This window comes from Eulemur rufifrons, chromosome 7 (genome assembly GCF_041146395.1).
Source record: "Eulemur rufifrons isolate Redbay chromosome 7, OSU_ERuf_1, whole genome shotgun sequence".
Lineage (NCBI taxonomy): Eukaryota > Metazoa > Chordata > Mammalia > Primates > Lemuridae > Eulemur > Eulemur rufifrons.
This window is the reverse complement of record NC_090989.1, coordinates 510,580-535,528: the sequence shown is the minus strand read 5'-3', so window position 1 is coordinate 535,528 and position 24,949 is coordinate 510,580. Positions and strand designations below refer to the sequence as shown.

The window sequence follows — 24,949 nt, the reverse complement described above, 5'->3', positions numbered from 1 at the left end:
CACCACTCTGCATCCTTTAGGTCCTCAAAAGTGGCACTAATCTCTGCCATTCCTTCTCCCTGATGTGATATTGTTTTATGATCTTGCCAGGGGATAGGATAGTTTCGGGTTTCTGTTTGGCTTTTCCCATTTTAACATCTCTAGCTTTATAGGTCAGGGACTAGGAGTGAGCATTACTTGCCAAGTATGTCAATGCCAACTTGGGGTCTGAGAAAATGACCACCAAGTGGGCCCACGGCAGGCTGGACCTTGCACAGGATTTATTACCTGACCACACACGCAGTCACCCTACCAGGAGAGGATGATGCTCCAGGTGACTGGATATCAGCATCAATTTAGTCCTTGTGTTCATCTGTCTTAACAATGTTTGGCTCATCACTTTTCTCCAGGGTGTAGTTGTCAAAGGAAATGGCTATGGAGTCATCTCTGTGTGTATCTGTGCTACGCTGTGGGCCATTCTTCTTGGTATGTGGCCAACTCTTCAGTAAAGTCCCCATTTCTGAAAATTGGCTCAGGTCCAGAAACTGGACATGGAAGTCTTGATTTTTTAAAAATTATGGCAACCATCTCTATTTTCTCAGTCATCTATCATTTTTTTCTGCACTAGTATCCTCAGCTGCCCATTTATTTTGCTTCTAGGGTGCCATGTATATTAACCATTTCTATAACTCTCTGTGGGTGAGGGCTCCTTGGCTGCCACTCAGACCTTGCTGGCTATGATAATTGCAATCCTCTGACTTCTGTCAGTTACGTGCTGCTGCTTCCTGGCTTCTTTTGTTTTAGGATCCCATCATACCCATTGTTGTCACCTAGCCAAGTTCTGGAACAGCCTTTCCAGTCACTGTTGCCTACAGAGGTGAGCCGTCACTGAACATTCTGGTGACATCAGTGCCCCTTTCATCAGCCTATGTCTAATGACCTTTATAAATGATGTTTTCTGCTGCCTCCACGTGGAATATAATCATCTGGCAGGTCTTCCGTAAGCACAAAGTGTATACATTTTGGCTACCCCCTTCCATCACATTGTCTGCCACAATCATTCTGCCATTTCAACTCTGCTTATCATGGCCCATAGCTTTTTCCATGTTTGGTATTTTAAATATATATTTGCAAATTCTTTGATGCATTTCCTTCAGAAGATGGAGCCTAATCATCTCCCCTTGAATATGGGTGATTTAGTGACTGATTTCTAACAATGGGGAGTAGCAGAAGTGATGGTGTGTAACTTCTGAGGCAAGTTCACAAAAAGGATACAGCTTTCCTTTGTCCTTTGTCTTTGGATTGCTCTTGGAATCCAGCCATCACATTGTGAGGAAGCCTAGGCCACAGGGAACGGCCATGTATGGGTGTGCTTGCTACCAGCCCCGGCCTGGGCTCCAGCCAACCTCCAGCATCAACGGTCAGACGTGAGTAAATGAACCTTCACATCATTCCAACCTCCAGCCTTTGAGCTGCTCCAGTTGAAGCCCCAGATACTGTGATGTAGAGATAAGCCATCCCCACTATGCCCTGACCCACAGTAACCTAGAGAGGTAATAAATGATTCTTGTTGTTTTAAGTCACTATGTAATAATTTGTTATGTAGTGATATACCGTCATTCTAGGAAGCATCCTTTCACGCAGTCTTTGCTAGGGTGTTAAATCTCATACCTTGGAAGACTGCTCATGTCAGTAGATTCATCTACCCAATTTTACCTTCCAGCTCCCTTCATCAAGCACCCTATGATTCAGCACTACACAACTTTCCCAGCTGCTGTCAGTACATGCTGGCTGAGTAGTACAGCTTGTTGCGGGTTGAATTGTGTTCCCCCTGCCCCAAAAGACACTGAAGTTCTAACCCCCAGTACCTATGAATGTGACCTTATTTGGAAATGGGTCTTTGCAGATGATCAAGTTGAGTTCATTACGGTGGGCCATAATCCAGCATGACTGAGGTCTTTATAAAAAGGGGACCATGTCTAATTACCTTTGTAAATGATGTATTATTTATACCTTTATTTGGACAGACATGTACATAGGAAGAGCACCATGTGAACATGAAAGCAAGGATTAGGGTGATGCATCTATGAGCCACAGAACATAGACTGCCAGCAAACCATGAGAAGCTAGGCGAGAGGCATGGAACAGATTCATCCTCAAAAGGAACCAACCACAGAAGGAACCAACTCTGCCAATACCTTCATCTCAGACTTTTAGCCTCTAGAACTCCGAGACAATAAATTTCAGCCTAGTTTGTGGTACTTTGTTAACTGCAGCCCTAGGAAACTAATACACAGCTCTTGTGAGGAGGAAGGGGCTATAGTCCTTTTTCACTTGCATTATGTTTCCACCGTAATCGTACGTCTAGCATATGGTAGGTGGGGGGAAGGAAGAGGAGTGCTAGGTTAGTAGGGAGAGGTGAGCCACGTGGGCTGGATTCAAAGGCTCAAGGCAGTTTGGGGAGTCAAAACCTGTGAAGGCATATCCCCAGATATCTCCAACCCATGTGTGAGGGGCTCATCTTTTCCTAACTTAGTTAGGAGCATTGCCTTATTTGAGTGTTTTACTAATTTTGGAGTTCAGTCACTCAGGGATATTAATTCTTGGGCCTGGCCCTTGTCTTTGTCCTGTAGGAGATGAAAGTTTCTTTGTAGGTAACCAAAGAGACTCCCTGGAATTCAGTTGGTTGTTGTTCACCACCAGGTGTCCATTATTTTTCTTAAGGGCCTCAGTGGTGCTAACTAACAGCTATCCAATACTCTTATCCTTCCTTATGGCTACTATTTTCACTGTATGTGAAATATCTGATGTGTTGCCCGCCAGTGTATTCACTACTTCACCACTGGTGGGTGAGTGACTCAGCCTCAAACCCCATCGTATCACCTGCTTTAACTGCTGCAAGATGGTTTCTCCACAAGCAGATGCTGAGATGGAGTTTGGGGTACAAGACATTTATTTGGTATCAACACCTGTGAAAGGAAGGGGAAGGAAGCAGGATGGGGCAGAGGAAGAAGCAGAAGTACATGCAGGCCTGGCAAAGCCTTGGCCACCCTGCAGGCCTCTAGAGCAAGTGCTGCTCATCAGAGGTTTTCCGTTTGGCCAAATGACCAGATCTTCCTTTGCTCTTCTGCCTCACCCAGTAGTCAGGTGTGGACAGACAGCCCCGGGATGCGACCTCAGGCAAGGTAACTCTCCGTGGGCAGACGTGCTACACACGTCCACCACATGCCACCCCTGCGCCACCCCGACACACTTCCCATGTACATTTGGGGAGCAGCGCTTTCCGGACCCCTGTGGGTCTCTGTCGGTGTGCCCCCTACAGGCCCCCGGGCTCCAGATGTCTTGTTCCTGAGAAAAGAAAAAAACTTTCCTCCGAGGAATGCAAGTCCTTACCAGGCCTAGCGAGACGCAGTAGTCTTCCTCTCCCTTGGAATTGTGTATTCACTGCTTGAAACTGCTCGCCGTTGACGGCCACAAGTTGCTGCAAAGGAACCTAATAATGCCGCACCAGACATTATGACCCGCACTCCTCAGCTTTACAATGTATGGCCAATCACTAATCAATGGTATTTCTGTGAACCGAAGAGAATTTCCGACAAGTTTGTCAGCCCGCTCCCGGTCCCCCTTTAAAACTGCACTTGCGAGTGCCGCTAGTCAGGGTCCATCCAGGGCAACTGGAGTCCACGCTCCCGGGCTGCAATCCTCAACCTCGGACCAAACTCTCCACTTACACTAACTGCGCCTCAGCTGCCTCCTTTCGGGCTGCATCCCCCGTCCCCCACGGTCCCCCACGGTCCCCCACGGTCCCCCACGGTCCGCATGCTGCTGGGGCGCCTTCCCGCCGCCGCGAATCGAGCGAGCGAGCACCTGCCGGGCCCGAGGAACGCGCCTCGCCCGCACCGGCCCGCGCCGAGTTCTGGGCGCCCACGGCGGGACGCCGGGGCTGAGGAATGCAAACCCGGCCGGCAGCGTGAGGAGGCGCTCCGCGCACACGTCCCCATCCAGCGGCGCCCGGCGCCCACGCCCAGGCCGCCCGGCCCCGCCTCAGGCCCAATGGCGGCGCTGGCCGCGCCCAGAGCCTGTCGGGAGGGCGCGCTCCCGCTCGCCCAATGAGAGCCCGGAGCGGCCGGACTCGTCCTCTGGGCCAATGGCCACGAACCTCAGTGTTGCTGGGCGGGGCCAGAGTCCCAGCGGGGGCCGAGGCCCACGGCGCAGGCGCGATGCCGCCCGTCCCACCCGCGCGCTTGCGCCCCGGCGTAGGGCCGGCCGGGCGGTCCAGAGCGCGTCAGGCGGCGGCAGCACAGAGGAGAGGCCCGCCCGGTCCCTGCGCCGGCGCGCTGCTACTCTGGCAGTGCCTTGGTCCCGCAGTCTTCCGCTCGCCGCCGGGCCGATGCGGGTCGTCGGGCTGAGAGGAGCGACGTAGCCGCCGCCCGTGCTGCAGCCGCCGGGCCCGGTCCGGCTCCGCCCCACGCGCCAGCCTGCCGGGCCATGGCTGACCGCGGGGGCCCGCTGGAGGCGGCGTCGCTGCCCGCCGAGGTGCGGGAGGGCCTGGCCGAGCTGGAGCTGGAGCTGTCGGAAGGTGAGCGGCCCGGGCCTGCCCCTCACCCCGGGACCCTCGCGCGGCTCCTCACCTCGGGAACCCGCAGCTCACCCCTCAGCCCGGGACCCCGCCCCTCACCCCGGGACCCCGGGACCCCGGGACCCTGCCCGTCACCCCGGGACCCCGCCCCTCACCCCTCACCCCTCACCCCGGGACCCTGCCCGTCACCCCGGGACCCTCGCGCGGCTCTTCACCTCGGGAACCCGCAGCTCACCCCTTACCCCGGGACCCCGCCCCTCACCCCTCACCCCGCCCCTCACCCCTCACCCCTCACCCCGGGACCCCGCCCCTCACCCCTCACCCCGGGACCCCGCCCGCGCGACTTCTCACCCCGGGACCCCGCCCCACACCCGACACCCCGGGACCCGGCCCCTCACCCCAGGACTCTTGCGCGGCTCCTCACCCCGGGAACCCGCCCCTCACCCCGGGAACCCGGGACCCCGCCCCTCACCCTTCACCCCGGGACCCGCGCGCGGCCCCTCACTCCTGAGACGCCCCCCATTCCCGGTTTCTGGAGACCTTATCCCAACCCTCAGCCCCTCCCCGTCCCCGGTCTCCGTTCGGGACGGCTTTGACTGGGTTGTTCCGCCTCAGGCGCAGGAATCTTGGGAATGGCCGTTTTTGCTTTGAGCCTTGCTTGTCCCGAGGCTGCAGGTCTGGGCTTCGCGGGTTCGCACCTGCGAGCCGGGCCCTGTCCTGAAACTCGGGGAGAGGTGCTGCACCGTGGGCCTCGGTTTCTCCATCTGTAAAACAGGGTTATGACTTTCCTCTCCGGATTGTTGCGAGGCCAAGATACCTTAACACATTCAACGCACTTCACACTTAGGAGGTGGTTAGTCCACTTCATGGAATTTTTAAAAGTTAAAAAATGTTCAATGATGGTTTGATTGTTAGACTGGAGTAGTACGGCTCAAGTGGTGGTGAGTGGCGTTTGCCATTTGAATGTTATCCCTCCCGAGGGCCTGTGTCCTGATGTTCCTTTCAGCTGTCACTGGGGAAGAGTTAGTTCTCCCCCGGTATCAGGAAGGCCTTGCAGCCCTTGAAGAAGAGTATCTAAATGTTTCTTAACTCTTCTTGAGACTTAAATCCATTTTCTCATAATGTTATTATTCTTTTAAGTTTCAGACTGATATGTTTTGCTGGGGCTGGGGTAGTGAATTCATGAAACAACGTCTAATAAATATGCACTGGCAAATAGTAACTCATTTAATCCTCACCAGCCTTAGGGAGGTAGTTGCTGTTGTTATCTTTGTTCGTCACATAATGCAGCATCTACTTGCAACTGTTCAGGATTCAACATTTAAATTTTTTAAATTTCTGTGATATGTGGCATATTTTAAAAGATGGAAATGCAATAAGAAATGGTGGGTTTGAGAATTCTTAGTGATTAGATGCTCTTGGGAAGTCTGAAAAACTCAATGCTTCTGACAGGATCTACTGTACTGCATTTGTTAAGGCTCTTCATCTAGGGAAATCATGTTGATGCAGTTTAGGTTCTATACATTTCAAATATGTTTTTGCAAATTGCTCCAAATTTCTGCTCCAGTGTATTCATTATTCCCTAAACTTCTTGTTGTCTTGTGGTTGTTATGTTCCATTATTTGGAGGAATTGATGGTTAAATCAATTGGATCCTTTCCTCAAAGAACTTCAGAATTTGTGTGACAGAACACAAGTACTTTAATGAAGGAAATGTCTCTTTTCTGTTGAATCCATTTATCCTGTTGTCATTTTAGACATATGTAGGGGATATATAGGTAAGTAAAGGTATAATATTATGTAACATGGAGATGAACTTGGGAAAGTAGCTAAAGCTGAGAAAGGGGGTGGACAGAAAGTGTTCAGGGGAAGAGACAGTGGAGTACAGCAGCAGCCGAGGAGGTGGGAGCTCTGACTTCTTTCCCTGCTCGTAGACTGCCGTGACGCCTTTCTTTTGGCCAAAATAGGTCAGTGATTACCTGGGCACAGTCACATTTGGCCCTGCTCCCAGGGAACTTCCACACCTTTAATGCTGGCTTCTGTAGTTTGTGTTGTGATAGTTGTTGACATGGGGCCTCCCTGTTGGACTTGGAGAAGGTTTGGTGATAGAACTGTGTCTTAGGCAGATTTTTGGCATCTTCACACGGTGGCTGGCAGTGTCCATGAATCACTACTGAATTACAACATCTAAACTTGAGTTTGGTTATCTGTAAAAGGAGGTGAATACCACCTTTACTGATGTTCCAGGTTTCTTGTAAAGATTCAGTCACAGTTTATGTGAAAATGCTTTGAAACTGGTGAGGTGTTTTATTTGTATAATTAAAAGGAGATATAACTAATGAATGATAGTCCTAAAACAACCTAAGTTAGTGTTTCTTTGCCTTTATCATTTTTATATTTTGTACAAGCAGAGTTGTAGAAAGTGGGACTCACTCACTCTGTTCTGTGACCTCCTCCCTTCCCATTCAGTGGGAAAGATAAACTTCTGATTCAGAATACAGTAATGTCAAAATAAGATACCTCCTTCGTAGCACTCACAATTGTCTAAGTGAGAAATTGCTTAAAATTTAGAGTTGTCATGGTGCTAGGTAGGCTAGAGGGAAGAGGAAGCTTAACATAGTCAAAATGTCACCTTCATGGGAACTGGTAGTGAGTGAGTAATGCCTGGATAATCTGAAAAATCCTGCACACCTTCCCCTGAGTCTATTCAAAGTGTCGCCTTGCCCTTATTCATAACTCACATCTGACCTTAGTCTCCAGCTTCCTCACTGGATTCTCATCATTAACCGTTATGATTGGGGTTGGCCCTCAGGGAAGGTTCTGGTCATAGAATGCAACGATTTCTTCCCACAGGACAGGTTTGCTGAATTTCTGTTATGGATTCCCAAGAGGAAAATAAGGCACAGCTGTGTTCTTGCTCCCTAACTTTTCCGGCTATTTCTCACCCTTCTTGACTTAGGATCTCCTTCAGATTAAGATGAGGATGAAGGGTAGAAGTACATGGAACCCCACTCTTAGACCTACCTCCTGAACCATGAGTTCATACATGTAGCTCCTAAAAGCATATCAGAATGTTCTTGGGTGAAGCTGAGATTATTGAGAGTATAACCTTAATTTTTAAAAAGGAATTAATTCCCAAACCTTTATGCTTTAGCTGTTATTCTAACAAATTACCTTGGACACACCTCTCAACTGATTTTGGCACACAGATGCTGTACAGTATATCTTGAAGCTGTTGCTGCTAAACTGCTGTAAAAACATGGACAATGGTATAAGGTTTGTTCTTTGTTTAGTAGCCTGCAGTGAGTTAGAGAGGAAATTCCTACACAATAGGCTACATTTGTCCCACTCCTATTACTTATTCTGGTTAATAGGTCTATGGTATAGCTTTAACTTTAGTCTTTTTCTTGTTTCCCTGTATTCTGATAATGCAGGGACTCTAGTCTGGCTGGAGTCAAATGAAAAGGGCAGAAAGCTCAGGTTGTGGGTATACAGGAAGGGAATCTGTGACAGAGTTTTTCTTTAAGTGTATTTTGTTTCTAAAATCTGTGATACAATTCTTAGTTTTTAAAAGGACAGCCTGACATTACCTCCATGTCAACAAACATTTGTTGTGCTTCCCAAACATTTTGTGGTGTATAAAAGTTGTCATGTCCAAAATTCTACTTATCTGTCAAAGCTTAGCTCAAAGGCCCTCTGTCTTAGTCCATTTTGTGTTGCTACGACAATACCACAGGTGGGGTAATTTATAAAGGAAAGAAATTTATTTTGCACACTTCTGGAGCCTAACAAGTCCAATATTAAGGTGCTGATATCTGGCAAGGGCCTTCTTGCTGCATCATCCCATGGCGGGAGGCAAGAGGGCAAGAGAACACAGTGTGCATGAGAGAAGAAGTGGAGTCATCCTTTAAAAAAAATTTTTTTTCTTTTTAGAGACAGAATCTTTTTTTTTTTTTTTTTTGAAACAGAGTCTCACTCTGTTGCCCGGGCTAGAGTGAGTGCCGTGGCATCCTCCTAGTTCACAGCAACCTCAAACTCCTGGGCTCAAGCAATCCTTCTGCCTCAGCCTCCTGAGTAGCTGGGACTACAGGCATGCGCCACCATGCCCAGCTAATTTTTTCTATATATTTTTAGTTGTCCATATAATTTCTTTCTATTTTTAGTAGAGACGGGGTCTCGCTCTCGCTCAGGCTGGTCTCAAACTCCTGAGCTCAAAGGATCCACCCGCCTCGGCCTCCCAAGTGCTAGGATTACAGACGTGAGCCACCGCACCCGGCCTAGAGACAGAATCTTGCTCTGTCACCCAGGCTAGAGTGCAGTGGCACTGCCATAGCTCATTGCAACCTTGAACTCCTGGCCTCAAGTGATCCCTCTGCCTCAACCTCTCCCTAGTTGCTGGGACTACAGGTATACACCACCATGCCTGGCTAATTTTTAGTTTTGTTTTTTTTTTTTTAGAAACAGGATCTCCCTGTGTTGTCCAGGCTGGTCTTGAACTCCTGGCCTCAAGCTGTCCTTCTGCCTTGGCCTCCCAAGGTGCTAGGATTACAAACAGGAGTTACCTCACAGCCTCAGCCCAGCCTCAAACCAATCCTTTTATCAGAAACCCACTCCCTGATAACTAACCCATTCCTGCAATAATGGCATTAATCCACTAATCACCTTTAAAGGTTCCACTTCTCAACACTGTTGCATTGGATGTTTCCAGCACATGAACTTTGGAGGACACGTTCAAACCATAGCATTCTCTTATTTTGAGCCTTCCTTGATCATCTCTGATGTGACTGCTTTTTCAGAACTCCCGTTTCACTTGTCTCCTCCTTTGGAATTCTTGCCATTTCTTTGTTTTTGTATTTGTTATTTACATATATTCCTTCATTCAGTAATTTGAGTGCCCACTGGGTGCCAGATAATATTTCAGCTGTTTAGGTTAGCTCTTGCTTTTCCACTGATCGTAAGTCTTTCACAATCTTGTATTGAAAAAGTAATGCACATACAATGGCAAAGAAGTGAAAGAGTTCCAAGGATATGTAGGGTAGAGTGATTCTCCTTCCTACCCCAAGCGTTTCCCCAGAGTCAACTTCTGATATCTATATCCTGTGTTTTCTTTCAGAAGTAATTTGCTAGTAGTTCCCAAACCATGGTTAATAGACCTCTCAGGGTCCCTTAGTCTTTCTGGTAACCTATGAGGGAAGACTATTTTCACAATAATAAGGTGCCATTTCTGTTTTTACTGTGTTGACACTTGGGCTGATAGTCTAAAAGCAATGGTAGGGAAAACTATTGGCACTTTAGCACAATTGAGGTAGGGACCCCAACCCCCAAATATTATATTATGTTATTCACCACCTCCCCCCTTGCAGAAAGAAAAAAAAAGATTCTACTTTCACTTAAACATGCCCTGATGAAGCAGTGAAAGTTAAAAATTTAAAATCTCAGCCTTTGAATACTTGTCTTTATGGGAGGAAACGGAAAGTTACATAAAGCAGTTCTGCTGCACAAAGAGGTACAGTGCCTGTTTCAAGGAACAGCAGTTTTGCAGTTTGAGTTATACAGTCAACTAGCCACTTTTGTTGTAAAAACACCATTTTGCTTGAAAAAGTGGATAGCAGGCAGTCTGCAGTTAATCAGACTTGAGTATTCGGTGGACATTTTCTGGAAAATAGATGAAGGAAAATAATGGACCATTTCTGGCCAATGATAATACTTGTGCTTTCAAGCAAAAATTAAAATTTTGAAAAACTTGTCTGCTACTGTGAGCTTGACAGTTTCCTAGTACTTAAAGACTTCTTCAGTGAGATTGGTGGCAATATTGAGTGTGAATTTTTTATATTATATAATGAAATGTGTCAATATTTGGAAGATCTGCTTAATTCTGTGAACTGGTATTTTCCAGATGACCAATGTACCATGTTACAAAATCATGGTGAATGAGTAAAGGATTCATTCAAAAGATAGACCAATGGATTTTAATGTAATGGTATGAAAAGTTCATTGATATGATTTTAGATTCTACATTGCAACTATTCTTGAAAAAACTACCACTTGCCTAGTTTTGGTGTAGTGTCAAAAAAGAATGTCCATGATCTGAAAAGGCTGGGGAAATACTCCTCCTTTTTCTAACTGTGTGTCTGTGTGAGGATGAATTTGATTCGTAGACTTCCACCAAAGTCACATATTGCAACAGATTGAATACTGAAGCAGATATGAGAGTCCACTGTCTTCTATGAAGCCAGATACTGAAGAGACTTGCAAAAATGTAATTACCTCTTCTCACTAAATGTTTTTGGTTTTAGAAATCTATTTTTTTTTTCTTTTCTTGGAGACAGAGTCTCCTTCTGTTGCCCCAGCTAGAGTGCTGTGGCATCATCACTGCTCACTGTAACCTCAAATTCCTAGGCTCAAGCAATTCTTCTGCCTCACCCTCCCGAGTAGCTGGGACTATAGGCACGTGCTGCTACACCCGGCTAATTTTTGCTATTTTTTGTAGAGACGGGGTCTTGCTCTTGCTCAGGCTGGTCTCCAACTCCGGGCTTTAAGCAATCCTGCCTGAGTCTCCCAGAGTGCTAGGATTACAGGTGTAAGCCATGGTGCCCAGCCAGAAATCTTATTATTTTTTATTAAAAATAACTATTTATATTAACATTGGTAGGTGTATCATAATAATTTTTATTTTTATTTATTTGTTTTTTTTAATTTATTTTTTAATTTCAGCGTATTACGGGGTACAAATGTTTAGGTTACGTATATTGCCCTTGCATCACCTGAGTCAGAGCTTCAAGTGTGTCCATCACCCAGATGGTGTGCACCGCACTCATTAGGTGTGTATATACCCATACCCTCCTCCACCTCCCCTCTGCCCAACACCTGATGAATGTTATTGCTAGATGTGCACTTAAGTGTTGAACAGTTAATACCAATTTGACGGTGAGTACATGTGGTGCTTGTTTTTCCATTCTTGGGATACTTCACTTAGTAGAATGGGTTCCAGCTCTATCCAGGATAATACAAGAGGTGCCATATCACCATTGTTTTTTGTGACTGAGTAGAACTCCATGGTATACGTATACCACATTTTATTAATCCACTCATGTATTGATGGACACTTAGGTTGTTTCCATATCTTTGCAATTGTGAATTGTGCTGCTATAAACATTTGAGTTTAGCTGGGCAGGGTGGCTCATGCCTGTAATCCTAGCACCCTGGGAGGCTGAGGTGGGTGGACTGCTTGAGCTCAGGAGTTTGAGACCCGCCTGAGCAAGAGAAGACCCCGTCTCTACCAAAAATAAAAAAAAATTAGCCAGACAACTAAAAATAGAAACAAAAAAATTAGCCAGGCATGGAGGCTTGCGCCTATAGTCCCAGCTACTCAGGAGGCTGAGACAGAAGGATCACTTGAGCCCAGGAGTTTGAGGTTGCTATGAACTAGGCTGATGCCATCGCACTTGCTCCCGGGCAACAGAGTGAGACTCTGTCTCAAAAAAAAAAAAAAATTCAAGTACAGATATCTTTTTTATAGAATGTCTTTTGTTCTTTTGGGTAGATGCCCAATAATGGGATTGCTGGCTGGATCAAATGGTAGTTCTCTTGTATCTCTTTGAGGTATCTCCATATTGCTTTCCACAGAGGTTTATTAGTTTGTAGTACCACCAGCAGTGTATGAGTGTTCCCACTCCAACATTTATTGTTTTGGGACTTTTTGATAAAGGCCATTCTCACTGGAGATAAGCGATATTATATTGTGGTTTTGATTTGCATTTCCCTGATGATTAGAGATGTTGAGAATTTTTTCATGTGTTTGTTAGCCATTAGTCTGTCTTCTTTTGAAAAGTTTCTGTTCATGTCCTTTCCCCACTTTTTGATAGGGTTGTTTGATTTTTTTCTTTTTTTTTTTTTTTTTTTGAGACAGAGTCTCACTCTGTTGCCCAGGCTAGAGTGAGTGCCGTGGCATCAGCCTAGCTCACAGCAACCTCAAACTCCTGAGCTCAAGCGATCCTCCTGTCTCAGCCTCCCGAGTAGCTGGGACTACAGGCATGCGCCACCATGCCCGGCTAATTTTTTCTATATATATTTTTATCTGTCCATATAATTTCTTTCTATTTTTAGTAGAGATGGGGTCTCGCTCTTGCTCAGGCTGGTCTCGAACTCCTGAGCTCAAACGATCCGCCCACCTCGGCCTCCCAGAGTGCTAGGATTACAGGCGTGAGCCACTGTGCCCGGCCGTTTGATTTTTTTCTTGCTGATTTTCCTGAGCTCTATATGGATTCTAGTTATCAGCCCTTTATCGGATGTGTAACATGCGAATATTTTCTCCCATTCTGTAGCTTGTCTATTTGCTCTCGCAATAGTTTCCTTGGCTGTGCAGAAGCTTTTCAATTTGATAAGGTCCCATTTATTTATTTTTGTTGTTGCTGTGATTGCCTTTGGGGTCTCCTTCATAAATTCTTTGCCTAGGCCAATGCCTATAAGAGTTTTTCCCACAGTTTCTTCTAGAATTCTTATAGTTTCATGCCTTAGGTTTAAGTCTGCTATCTACCGTGAGTTGATTTTTGTGAGAAGTGAAAAGTGTGGATCCTGTTTCAGTCTTCTGCATGTGGCTATCCAGTTTTCCCATTTATTGAATAAGGATTATTTTCCCCAGTGTATGTTTTTATCTGCTTTGTCAAAGATTAGATGGCTATATGAGAATGGTTTTACATCTGGGTTCTCAGTTCTATTCCATTGGTTTATGTCTCTGTTCTTGTGCCAGTACCATGCTGTTTTAGTTACTATAGCCTTGTAGTATAACTTGAAGTCTGGTAAATTGATGACTCCCAATTTGTTCTTTTTGCTTAAGATTGTTTTTGCTATATGGGGTCTTCTCTGGTTCCATACAAAACATAGAATTATTTTTTCTAGATCTGTGAAAAATGATGTTGATATTTTAATAGGGATTGCATTGAATCTATAGATCACTTTGGGTAGCATAGACATTTTAACAATGTTGATTCTACCGACCCACAAGCACGGTATGGTTTTCCACCTCTTTATGTCCTCTGCTATTTCTTTCCTCAGTGTTTCATAGTTCTCCCTGTAGAGGTCTTTTACCTCCTTAGTTAAATGTATTCCTAGGTATTTTACTTTCTTTGTTGCCATTATGAAGGGTACTGAGTCTTTGATTTGGTTCTCAGTTTGACCGTTGTTGGCATATAGGAATGCTACTGATTTCTGTACGTTGATTTTGTAACCTAAGACTTTGCTGAATTTGTTTATCAATTCCAGTAGTTTCATGGCAGAATCTTTGGGGTTTTCTAGATATAAGATCATATCAGCAAAGAGTGATAGTTTGAACTCTTCTGCCCCCCTACGGATGCCCTTGATTTCCTTATCTTGTTTGATTGCTCTGGCTAGGACTTCCAGCACTATGTTCAATAGAAGCAGTGATAAAAGGCAACCTTGTCTGGTTCCAGTTCTAAGTGGGAATGCTTTCAGTTTTTCCCCATTCAGTATGATGTTGGCTGTGGGTTTGACATATATGGCTTGTTATCATTTTTAGGTAAATCCTGTCTATGCCTATTTTGTTAAGCATTCTTATCATAAAAAAGTGTTGAATTTTATCGAATGCTTTTTCTGCATCTATTGAGAGGATGCTATGGTCTTTGTTTTTGCTTCTATTTATGTGGTGAATTACATTTATAGATTTGCATCTGTTGAACCATCCCTGCATCTCTGGGATGAAGCCCACTTGGTTGTGATGGATTATTTTTTTAATAAGCATCTGAATTTGGTTTGCCAGGATTTTGCTGAGAATTTTTGCTTCTATATTCATGAGGAATATTGGTCTGTAGTTTTCTTTTTTTTTTTTTTTGTTGCGTCCTTTTCTGGCTTTAGTATTAGGGTGATGTTGGCTTCATAAAATGTGTTGGAGAGGATTCCTTCCTTCTCAATGTTGTGGAATAATTTCTGAGGCTTAGGCACCAGTTCTTTGTAGGTCTGGTAAAATTTGGTTGTGAAACCATCTGATCCGGGAATTTTTAGGAAGGTTTTTTTATTGCTGTTTCAATTTCGGTACTTGATACTGGTCTGTTTGAGAATTCTGTTTCTTCCTGATTGAGCCTAGGGAGGCTGTGGGTTTCTAAGAATTTGTCCATTTCCTCCACATTTTCCAGTTTATGTGCATAGAAGTTTTTGTAGTATTCATAGATGATATTTTGTATTTCCGTGGCATGAGTTGTAATTTCTCCTTTTTCATTCCTGATGGAGCTTATTAGAATTCTTTCTTTTCTGCTTCTCATTAATCTAGACAGAGGTGTGTCAATTTTGTTTGTTATTGCAAAGAACCAACTTTTTGTTTTATTAATCTTCTGTATAGTTTTTTTTATTATCAATTTCATTCAGTTCTGCTCTGATCTTTGTTATTTCTTCTCTTTTGCTGGGTTTGGGGTCGATTTGCTCATCCTTTTCCAGTTCTTTGAGATGATTCATTAGATTATTTATTTGTGATCTTTCTGTCTTTTGGATGTAGGCATTTATGGAAATAAATTTTCCTCTCAGGACTGCTTTAGCTGTGTTCCACAGATTTTGATAACTTGTGTCTCTTTTATCATTTAGTTCAAAGACTCTTTGGATTTCCATCTTGATTCCCTTCTTAACGCGCTAAGTTCAGCAGAAGGTTGTTTAGTTTCCATGACTTTGTGTAGAGATGAGTTTCTATTGGAGTTGATTGCTAATTTCATTTCACTGTGGTCTGAGAAGATGCATGGTATAAGTTCTATTTTTTTTTTTTAATTTTTGAGGCTGGGCGCAGTGGCTTGCGCCTGTAATCCTAGCACTCTGGGAGGCAGAGGTGGGAGGATCACTGAAGGTCAGGAGTTCGAGACCAGCCTGAGCAAGAGCGAGACCCCATCTCTACTAAAAATTAGCCGGACAACTAAAAATATATAGAAACAATTAGCCAGGCATGGTGGCGCATGCCTGTAGTCCCAGCTACTCGGGAGGCTGAGGCAGAAGGATTGCTTAAGCCCAGGAGTTTGAGCTTGCTGTGAGCTAGGCTGATGCCACAGCACTCTAGCCTGGGCAACAGAGTGAGACTCTGTCTCAATAAAAATAAATAAATAAAAATAAATAAATTTTTTGAGACATACTTTGTGGCCTAGGATATGGTCAATCTTAGAGAATGTCCCATGAGCTGATGAGAAAAATGTATATAAGTTCGTTTTTGGGTAGAATGTTCTGTAAATGTCAGTCAGGCCCATTTGTTCTAGAGTTCTGTTTAAGTCCATTGTTTCCTTGTTTATTTTCTGTTTGAAGAATCTGTCCTGTTCTGTCAGAGGAGTGTTGAAGTCTCCGGCTATTATGGTGTTGCTGTTTATCATTTTGTTTAGATCAGGTAGGATTTGCTTTATGAATCTGGGTGTACCTAAGTTAGGTGCATAAATATTTGGAATTGTCTTGTTATTGAATTCTTCATTTCCAGAAGTTCTGTTTGATTTTTCTTTAATATTTCAATTTCTTTAGTGATTTTTTTTTTTCTTCTAAGTCCTGGATTTTGTGTGTGTGTGTGTGTGTGGTTTCTTTGTGTTGGTTATCCATTTTTTCTTGCATATCGTTGAGTTTTCTTACAATCCATGTTTGAGATTCTTCTTCGGTAATTTTAGTGTTCTGAATTTGGTTGATGGCCATTGCTAGAGAGCTGGTGTTCCCCTTTGAGGGTGTGCTTTCCATTTGATTCTTCATACTTCCAGAGTGCTTTCACTGATTCCTTCCCATCTGGATCAGCTGTTGCTTCTTAAGTTTAGATTTTCATTTGGATAATGGCACACCCTGTGTAGTCTCTGAGCCAGTAGGTGGTATTTGTGGGTTATATTTGACCACACCCCGTAAGATGATTCAACAGATGCAGTAAAAAGGTGTGCGGAATGACCTCCCTGTCAGTAGGTGGCGCTTGCTGGGAGAAGCAGGCTGCAGTGTTGTTTTTGGGTCCTGTAACCAGCTCTTGTTCCTCTGGAGAGGCACTCTAGTGCCTCAGGTGGTGAGTAAGGCCCTGGGACTTCCAGGTGTGTCCTTATTCTCCACCTCAGTGGGGGTAGGTGGGGGAGTGAGTCTGGGCAGAGCTGGGTTAGGTGAGCCTGCCCTCAAGATCCACAAATGCTGTTAGCAGGGGTCAAAGGTCTGTTCTCTGCTTCTGGGCAAAGCTGCTAGGGAGGGGCTGCAATGGCCCCACTCAGCGGAAAATCTGCTGTTCTGAGACTGGAGCAGGCCTTTTCCCCCCTCCCCTATTCCTCGGTTTCTCCCGGGCCTCTACCAGCAGGCAGGACCTCAAGCCAGTGGATCTCCCCTGGCTGTGATGGAGGCTGGGAGGTTCCCTGCCCAGGATCACAGCCTGAGCTGGACTCACGGCCCTCTGTGGGAGGAGGTTTGGAGGAGGAGTAGTGCCCCAAGCAGGCTGGTTTGCCCCTGAAGGCACTCACACCTCCCCAGGCTCCTTCACTAATATCCCTTCTGTGCCCCAGGGCAATGCGATCGAGACCTGGGTGTACAGGATCTGATCTGCAGGCCTGTCCCCTGGGCCCTGGAGATCAATCCCTGACTGTGCCAGGGAGAGGAGTGCTGGTCTCAGGTCACCCACGGGGTGCCCAAGCTGGATCGATGTCTCTCTGCCTTGGGATTTGCCCCGCTCTCATGGAGTCATCAGGCAAGCAGCACCTGGGAGGGCTGGTGAGTAGGGAGTTCACAGTCCTGAGTACCCCTCAGTCCGCTGTAGGACCCCAATAGGAAAGGTCCCGTTCCCTGCAGATGCCTCCGGGTGGTGGCTAAATTGTCTCTCTTGGCAGCTGTGGGTAGGGAAGGGGAAGGGGAGAATGAAGGAATATGGCGCCTGCACATTGGCTCGGGTCTGTAGGTCGGGAGGTGCCCCAAGGGAGCTGGAAGTGAAGAGGCTCACCGCTCACTGGCGGCGGCCGTCTCTGGGCTGATGTTCCAGGTCCTCCAACTGCTCAGAAGCCCACCTGTAGTCCAAGATGCAAGGGAGGGGAAGTTTTACTGCTCCACCTACCCATGTTGTTGGTCATCAGGCCTCTCAGGGGGCCTTTCTCCTTCCAGTTCTCCGCAGCTTCTTCCCCTGGAGTCTCCTGTAGTTTCAGGCACCCTTCCTTCCGACCCTCATCCGATCTATGTTTGTCTGCCTGTTTGGTTTTTTTTTTTACTTTCTTCTAAAATCTGTCTTTTTTGCGGAGACACTCTGGTTGGTGTTTTTTTTCTCATCTGCCATCTTGTCCCTTTTTCAATTTTTTTTTTTTTTTTTTTTTGACACAAAGTCTCACTCTGTTGCCTGGACTAGAATGCCGTGGCATCTGCCTAGCTCACGGCAACCTCAAACTCCTGGGCTCAAGCGATCCAAGTGCCTCAGCCTCCCGAGTAGCTGGGACTACAGGCATGCACCACCATGCCCGGCTAATTTTGTGTGTGTATATATATATATATAATTTTTTTTTTTAATTTTGTGTGTGTGTGTGTATATATATATATATATTTTTTTTTTAGCTGTCCAAATCATTTCTTTCTATTTTTAGTAGAGATGGGGTCTCGCTCTTGCTCAGGCTGGTCTCGAACTCCTGACCTCGAGCGATCCTCCCGCCTCTGCCTCCCAGAGTGCTAGGATTACAGGCGTGAGCCACTGCGCCCGGCCTCCTTTTCCAATTTTTAAATGAATTAAATATTTTAAAAATTTCACAGTTTCAATTTTTAATATGGTAAACATTGATAAATATAACCCATATAAACAAAAGCTCTTTGGAGTCTTCATTTAAGAGTGTGATGAGGTCCTGAGTCTAAGACATTTGAAAACTCCTGGTCCATGCAGCTCTAACAGAACTTTAAATGAAATACATAGATGTTGGCCAGGCACAGTGGCTCATGCCTGTAATCCTAGCACTCTGGGAGGCTGAGGCGGGAGGATCGCTCGAGGTCAGGAGTTCGAGACCAGCCTGAGCAAGAGCGAGACCCCGTCTCTACTAAAACTAGAAAGAAATGATCTGGAAAAATATTATAAAAATTAAATATTAAAAAAAAGAAATACATAGATGTCATTGTGTATTTCTTTATATTTTCTAAAACATTTTTAAGCTATTGCCTGGTATAATAAAAATAAAGATTTGTTTATATATGTAAGGATAATCAGGTGTTTCAATTTATAAACTATGTTTAAAAATCTTCAAATATCATGCTTACTAATTGGTTGCATATATGTGTCACTTTAACAAATCATTGCAGTGCAATTGTCTCTTCACAGAATTTTTTTTTTTTTTTTTTTGTGAGAAGGAGTCTCGCTCTGTCACCCAGGCTAGAGTGCTGTGGCAGCCTAGCTCACTGCAACCTCAAGCTCCTGAGCTCAAGCAATCCTCCGGCCTCAGCCTCCCGGAGTGCTAGGATTATAGTCTTCACAGAATTTGATTTATAAATTTTTTTCTTTCTTCTTTAAGAGACAAGGTATCTTTCTGTTGCCCAGGCTGGAGTGCAGTGACATGATCATAGCTCAGTGTAACCTAAAACTCCTGGGCTCAAGCAATTCTCCTGCCTCAGCCTCCTAAGTAGCTAGGACCACAGGTGCATGCCTCCAGGCCCAGCTAATTTTTTTTTTTTTGTAAGGATGAGGCCTTGTTTTCTTGCCCAGGCTGGTCTCAAACTCCTATCCTCAAGCAATCCTCCTGCCTCGGTTTCCCAAAGTGCTGGGATTACAGGTGTGAGCCACCACACCCAGCCTGATTTATAAGTTTCTTAAAAAATATCAGTACAGAACAAGTACTACATGATCCCATTTCTATCGGGAATCTAAAATAGTCAAATTCATAGAAGCAGAGAGTAGAATGGTGGTTACCAGGGTCTGGGGAGGAGGGAGAATCTGAGAGGTGTTGATCGAAGGGAATATAGTTTCAGTTATGTGAGGTGTAACTCCCAGAAATCTGCTGTACAGCACAGTGCATATAGTCAACAGTTCTTTAGTATATATTTAAAAATTTCTTAAGACCTTAGATCTTATGTTACATGTTCTTATCACACACAAAAAGGGAAGGAGGAAGCTTTTAGAGGCGATGGTTATGTTTATGGCTTTGTTTATGCTGACGGTGTTTCACAGGTGTACACTTAACTTCAAACTCACCAAGATGCATACATTAAATATGTACCAGTTCTTGTAGGTTGGTCATACCGCAGTTTAAAAAAAAGTTCCATGACTTCAATTTTAATATCCTAAAACTTTACACTTGCTTCATTGCCAACTGTTCTATACCTGTTCGAGTCCTGCCTTTGTTTTACCACTTAAGTTTAAACTTCACTTTCTGTTTGAAGCTCTGCCTTCCATTAAGACACCCACCCCAACCCCGCAGAGTTAGGAGCCTGCGCTCTGTATCCTTTTAAAACTCACTGCGTCACTCTTACAGGATTTATCACAGTATTGTATTAATAATAATTAGTTTGCGTGTCTCTGCTACTTCACAGGTCTTGAAGGGAACACTTCAAGAGGAAGTTTTGATCTGTTCATCTTTCTGTCCCTAACACCCTGCACGTTTTAGGCATTTTAATAAATGTTTATTGAATTAATAATAAAAGAGCAAAAACTTCACACGGTGTTTATTCTGTTTCAAACCAAGAATCCTCTGTAATTGGTTGAATACTTAGCATTTTTATAATAGTTTTTCAGCATCAGTTAACCCATCAGCAGGATAGGCCTGCTCCTCGGGGAGCCATTGAACCAGGATGCAGGCTTTGTTGCTCTAAGCCACCAGGAGAGGAAAAACAGCCACACTGAGATAAGTGTGCTGCTGCTCCTGTCTTCTTCCAGGAGTCCGGGCTGAGCCGGAGGACTCACATCGAACCCAGCAGAGTGTTCCGGCCCCGGGAGGGCATGATCCACTGATGGCCTCATGCTCTGGGTCCACACCGCCTTCAAGCTGACGCTACGCTTCCTCTTTCCTGGGCGTCCTGATGGGGACTTTGGCTCAAGGACTCCTTAATGGCCTGGCAGAAGCTTTCTGAGACTTTTCCTGCCTGACCTGCCTTCCTTTCCTCTCCTCTTGGGAAGGATCTACTGGCACCCTCCCCATTTTCCCTCATAGACAGTTTCCCACATAAATCTCTTTCAGGTCTAATCCTGTGGTAGCATCTGCTTCTCAGAGAACATGAACTGCCAACATGAGCTGCCACGTGGGGCGACTGGTTTAGAACCACATTAGAAGGGCTGATTCATCTGGTGTTATGGGTTTAAATATCTGCCTCTGTATTGATAGTTTGCTCTTTGAGGTTGTACCTGGCACACAGTTGTTGGTCAACGTATGTTGAATTATTCTCTCTTCTCAGGACCTCATTGCTAGTGGCTGACTCTGGCTTAGTTGTCCATTGTGAACTTCACGAGAGCAGGGTCTGAGTGCCTTGCTCACCTCTGAGCCCCAGGCATCAGAACAGGCTTGTGTGTTCATGTCCAGCTCTGGCCTGCTGGGTCTCCCTCATGTGACTCATTGCACCATGTACTTTTCTTCAGGAGCACTTACAGTAAGGAGGTGCTTTTCGAGAATTCTGCACCTCGTGTTTATCTTCCCTACTTGGCAACCCTAAGGACCTTGAAGAGAGTGGCACTGCTCTTCTGCTCTGTGCTGGCCAGTGGGTAAACTGCCTTGATCTCTCACACAAGCCTGTGTTGGCAGGGAGTAAGAAGCATGCTGTCACGAGGGCAGCCTTCTTCAGGGAGAGCACCTGCTTTTCTCCCCAGGGGCAGGCCCTCGGCCAAGGTGTGTGGGGTATTGTGGGTCTGGACTATGCACTCTGAGGCAGCCCCTATTGGTCATTTAGTTCCCTTCTCTTTGACCTTCAGTCTCACAGAGTGGGGTAAACATGCATCCAGGACTTAGCAGTTTGAGAATAGATTCAGAGATGGGGCACTCACTGGTCAGCTGGAGTGCAGAGGCTCGGCCTGAGGACGTGTCCGCATGGATGCGAGCGTGTGGGGTGCAGTGAGCTGTGCCTGGTGCCCACCTTTCATGTGGTGTGTCCCCACTGAGTGGGGGCTCTGCCTTGTCGCCGTGACCCTTCTTTCACCACTGGGGCACGGCAGATACCAGGATAAGTGTTCCATCTTTTGAAACTCGAAAAAAAAAAAAAAAGAAACTCAAGAGCTGCAATTTTATTTTTCGAAAAATGTATTTATTTAATATTCTAATGTATTCTTTTGTCTGATGTGGGACACATTTAATATGAAAATGAATTCATAGTCTTTGGTCACTTTACTATGCTATAACTGAATAAAGGATGGAAATTAAGTAGGGTTAAGTTAATGGGAAAACTTTATTCTGACAGTAAATCTTTTATTTTTTTATTATTTATTATTTTTTAAAAATACTTTTTGGTTGGGTGCGGTGGCTCACACCTGTAATCCTAGCACTCTGGGAGGCCCAGGCGGGAGGATCGCTTGAGCCCAGGAGTTGGAGGCTGCAGTGAGCTATGGTGACACCACTGCACTCTAGTCCCGGCAATAGAGCGAGAGTCAAAAAACAGAAACAAAAAACATTTTTTAGGGCAGTTTCAGGTTCACAGCAAAATTGAGAGGAAGCTACAGAACTGTCCCGAATGCCCCTACCCTTGCATAAGTGTAGCCACCATTATCAGCATCCCAGTAAATCTTTTAAAACTAGTTCTTGCTGTAGCATTTTGTTTGCAGTGGGCTTGCTTCTGGGTAAGACTAACATAATCCTTGTAGTTCAATTTTTATACCCGTAAATTATCTAACATTTCCAGTATTGTACTTGTCTATTAAAAAGATTAGGAAATTATACACTACTTGGCAAAGAAAAGCTACATAAAAAAGACAGAACAGTAAAAATAATTGTTACCTCTGTTGTTTATTGATAGTAATCGCTTAGAATAATGTACCCAAGGTCTCCCTCCTGGGTTCTTGAAGGCAGTAGTTGAGCTTATAGCTGGGCCACGGTACAGGGTTTCCTTTCAGACTCTGGCTTTGTATTAATTAGCTGTAAGGAAAGAATAGAAATCCTGTTTCTTCTTCAGTCTACACTATTCATAATTTGAATACCATTTTGGAAATAGCAGAAAAAGAACTTATTCCCTTTCAGATTTCAGAACTTTTCCGACAGTATCTTTAGTAAAGAAACTTTAAATTGAGTCTCTGAAACTCAAAAGGACACACTTGTTTGTATGTTGAAGCCCTAACTCCCAATGGATAAGACCTTTAAGGAGATAATTAAGGTTACATGAGGACACAAGGTTGGGCCCTAATCCCATGGGACTGGTGTCCTTATGAGAAGAGGAAGAGACACCAGGGATATGTGTGTACAGAAGAAAGGCCATGTGAGCAAGAAGGCATCAATCTGCAAGCCAAGGAGAGAGCCCTCACCAGAAACCAGCCCTGCTGGCACCTTGATCTTGGACTTCCAGAACAGGGAGAAAATAACTGTCTGTTGTTTAAGCTGCCCAGTCTGTAATATTCCGCTATGGCAGCCTGAGTAGACTGAGACACTCAGTGTGTCATCTTGTTTAACAACATTCAACAGACTGAGTGCCAAGAGGCTCACAGCCTAGTGGGCGCCAGAAGACATAAGCAGTGTCAACGTCCCCAAATGGTCCAGGGCCCAGTCAGCCCAAGAAGGGGAGTGATCCTCAGTGCTGGGTGAGCGGGGCCGACAGAGGAAGCAGTTTCCTAGAGCTTTGTTTTGAAAGCACGTGTGAGGAGGGTGCAGGAGGAGAGCAGGGAAGAACCTGGAGATGAAGGTGAGCCAAAGCCAAGTGGGCCAAGAGGATGCCAGAGAGTTCTACAGGCGGATGAGTAGAGAGAGCAGATAGAAGAAGGCGAGGTCTAGCTTACAGCAGGATTTACACATCCTGGTGAGTAGTTTGGACTGGATTCCCTGTGGTATAGACCAGTGTCACAACAAACTCAAATGCCTCCTGCTGCAGGTTGAGTACTGTGGATGTGTGAGGTGACCAAGGGTAAGGCAGGAGCTGCCTTACCTGGCGGCTCCAGAGTGGCACTGTCCAGAACTTCCTACAGCAATGGGATGTTCTGTGCTGTCTAGCATCGTAGTCACTAGCCACATGTGGCTACTGAACACTTGAAATATGGCTAGTGAGACCAGGGAACCGATTGTTCAATTTAATTTACTTTTAATTAATTAAAATTTAAATACCCACGTATGGCTAGTGGCTACTGTGTGGGCAACACAGCAGAGTGTATGCTTTAGTTAAAGGTATCCTATTAATAAGAAAAACCATCAAAATATAACTTATGCTGTTTTCTATCCCTGCTTTTGACAAAGAGGAGAAAATGGACAAGATGAAAATAAAATATGTGTGCACATTGAAGAACTGAGGAGATCTTGAAAACAAGTGGCCAATTTTTTTATTTTTAAAAAAGAACTATGGGGGTGGTTGTTCCTGGGTGCTTTATTGTAAGCAGATCTTCCTTAATAAAATGATGGGGCCAGCAGTTTTTTTTTAAGACATTAAGCAACAATTAAAATATTCCTGGCTGGGTGCAGTGGCTCATGCCTGTAATCCTAGCACTTTGGGAGGCCGAAGAAGAGGATCACTTGAGGCCAGGAGTTTGAGAGCAGCCTGGGCAACACAGCAAGATCCCATCTCTACAAAAAACAAAAAAATTAGCTGAATGTGCTGGCATACTCCTGTAGTGCCACCTACTCAGGAGGCTGAGGCAGAAGGATCTCTTGAGCCCAGCAGTTCAAGGTTCCAGTGAGCTATGATGAGACCACTGCACACCAGCCTGGGTGACAGCAAGACCTGGTCTCTTAAAAAAAAAAAAATCCTGTGTGAGCTCTCTATCTCTGTGTCTGTCTTTCTCTGTGATTTACAAAGATTATTCTGCAGTATGTGAATAGGAGATTGGAGGAGTCAGAAATTGCGGGGCAGAAAAGTTGGCTTCAAGGACCTATTACAGTCGTTCAGGGCAAGGGAATATGTTGGCCTGGACAGGGCTGAGCCAGTGGCATGGAGAGCGTCCTGAGAAGTGGAGCCATGTTCTGGCCACACTCACTCTGATTCTGGAGGTTGATGTGCCCCTGCTAGGCCATGGATGTATAAGAACGGTCATTTAATTTCTGCGTACAGCCACTTGGTCAGGGTAAATCTGAAAACATTGACCTGGAGAGGAAAGTCTAAGAAGCATATATTCTTTTTCCTAATAGCATAGCAAAATTCTATATTTATATACATATCTTTGGTGGTTGTCTACTGTAGTGTGCTGAGTAACGGCCCCAAAGATGTCAGGTCCTAGCCCCTAGGACCTGTGAATGAATGTTACCTTATTTGGAAAAAGGGTCTTTGCAGATGTGATTAAGTTAAGGATCCTGAAGTGAGTTATGCTGGATTTTCTGAGTAGACTTTAAATGCCATC

The 24,949-nt window shown here is 45.0% G+C and overlaps 1 protein-coding gene across 6 annotated transcripts in view; it reads left to right on the top strand.

Annotated features, from left to right (window-relative positions):
• The first annotated feature begins 4,235 nt into the window (after positions 1-4,235).
• The window catches only part of DIP2A (disco interacting protein 2 homolog A), a 108,960-nt gene continuing 88,246 nt past the window's right edge, over positions 4,236-24,949 (top strand). For 4 of the 6 annotated variants that reach the window (XM_069474872.1, XM_069474870.1, XM_069474871.1 and 1 more), the window contains exon 1: positions 4,254-4,558. In XM_069474872.1, the coding sequence (XP_069330973.1) occupies positions 4,468-4,558 (91 nt within the window). In that variant the 5' untranslated portion in view covers positions 4,254-4,467. Of the gene's footprint in view, positions 4,559-24,949 lie in introns of all 6 variants that reach the window. The other 2 variants (XM_069474874.1, XM_069474873.1) reach the window with 1 other exon arrangement.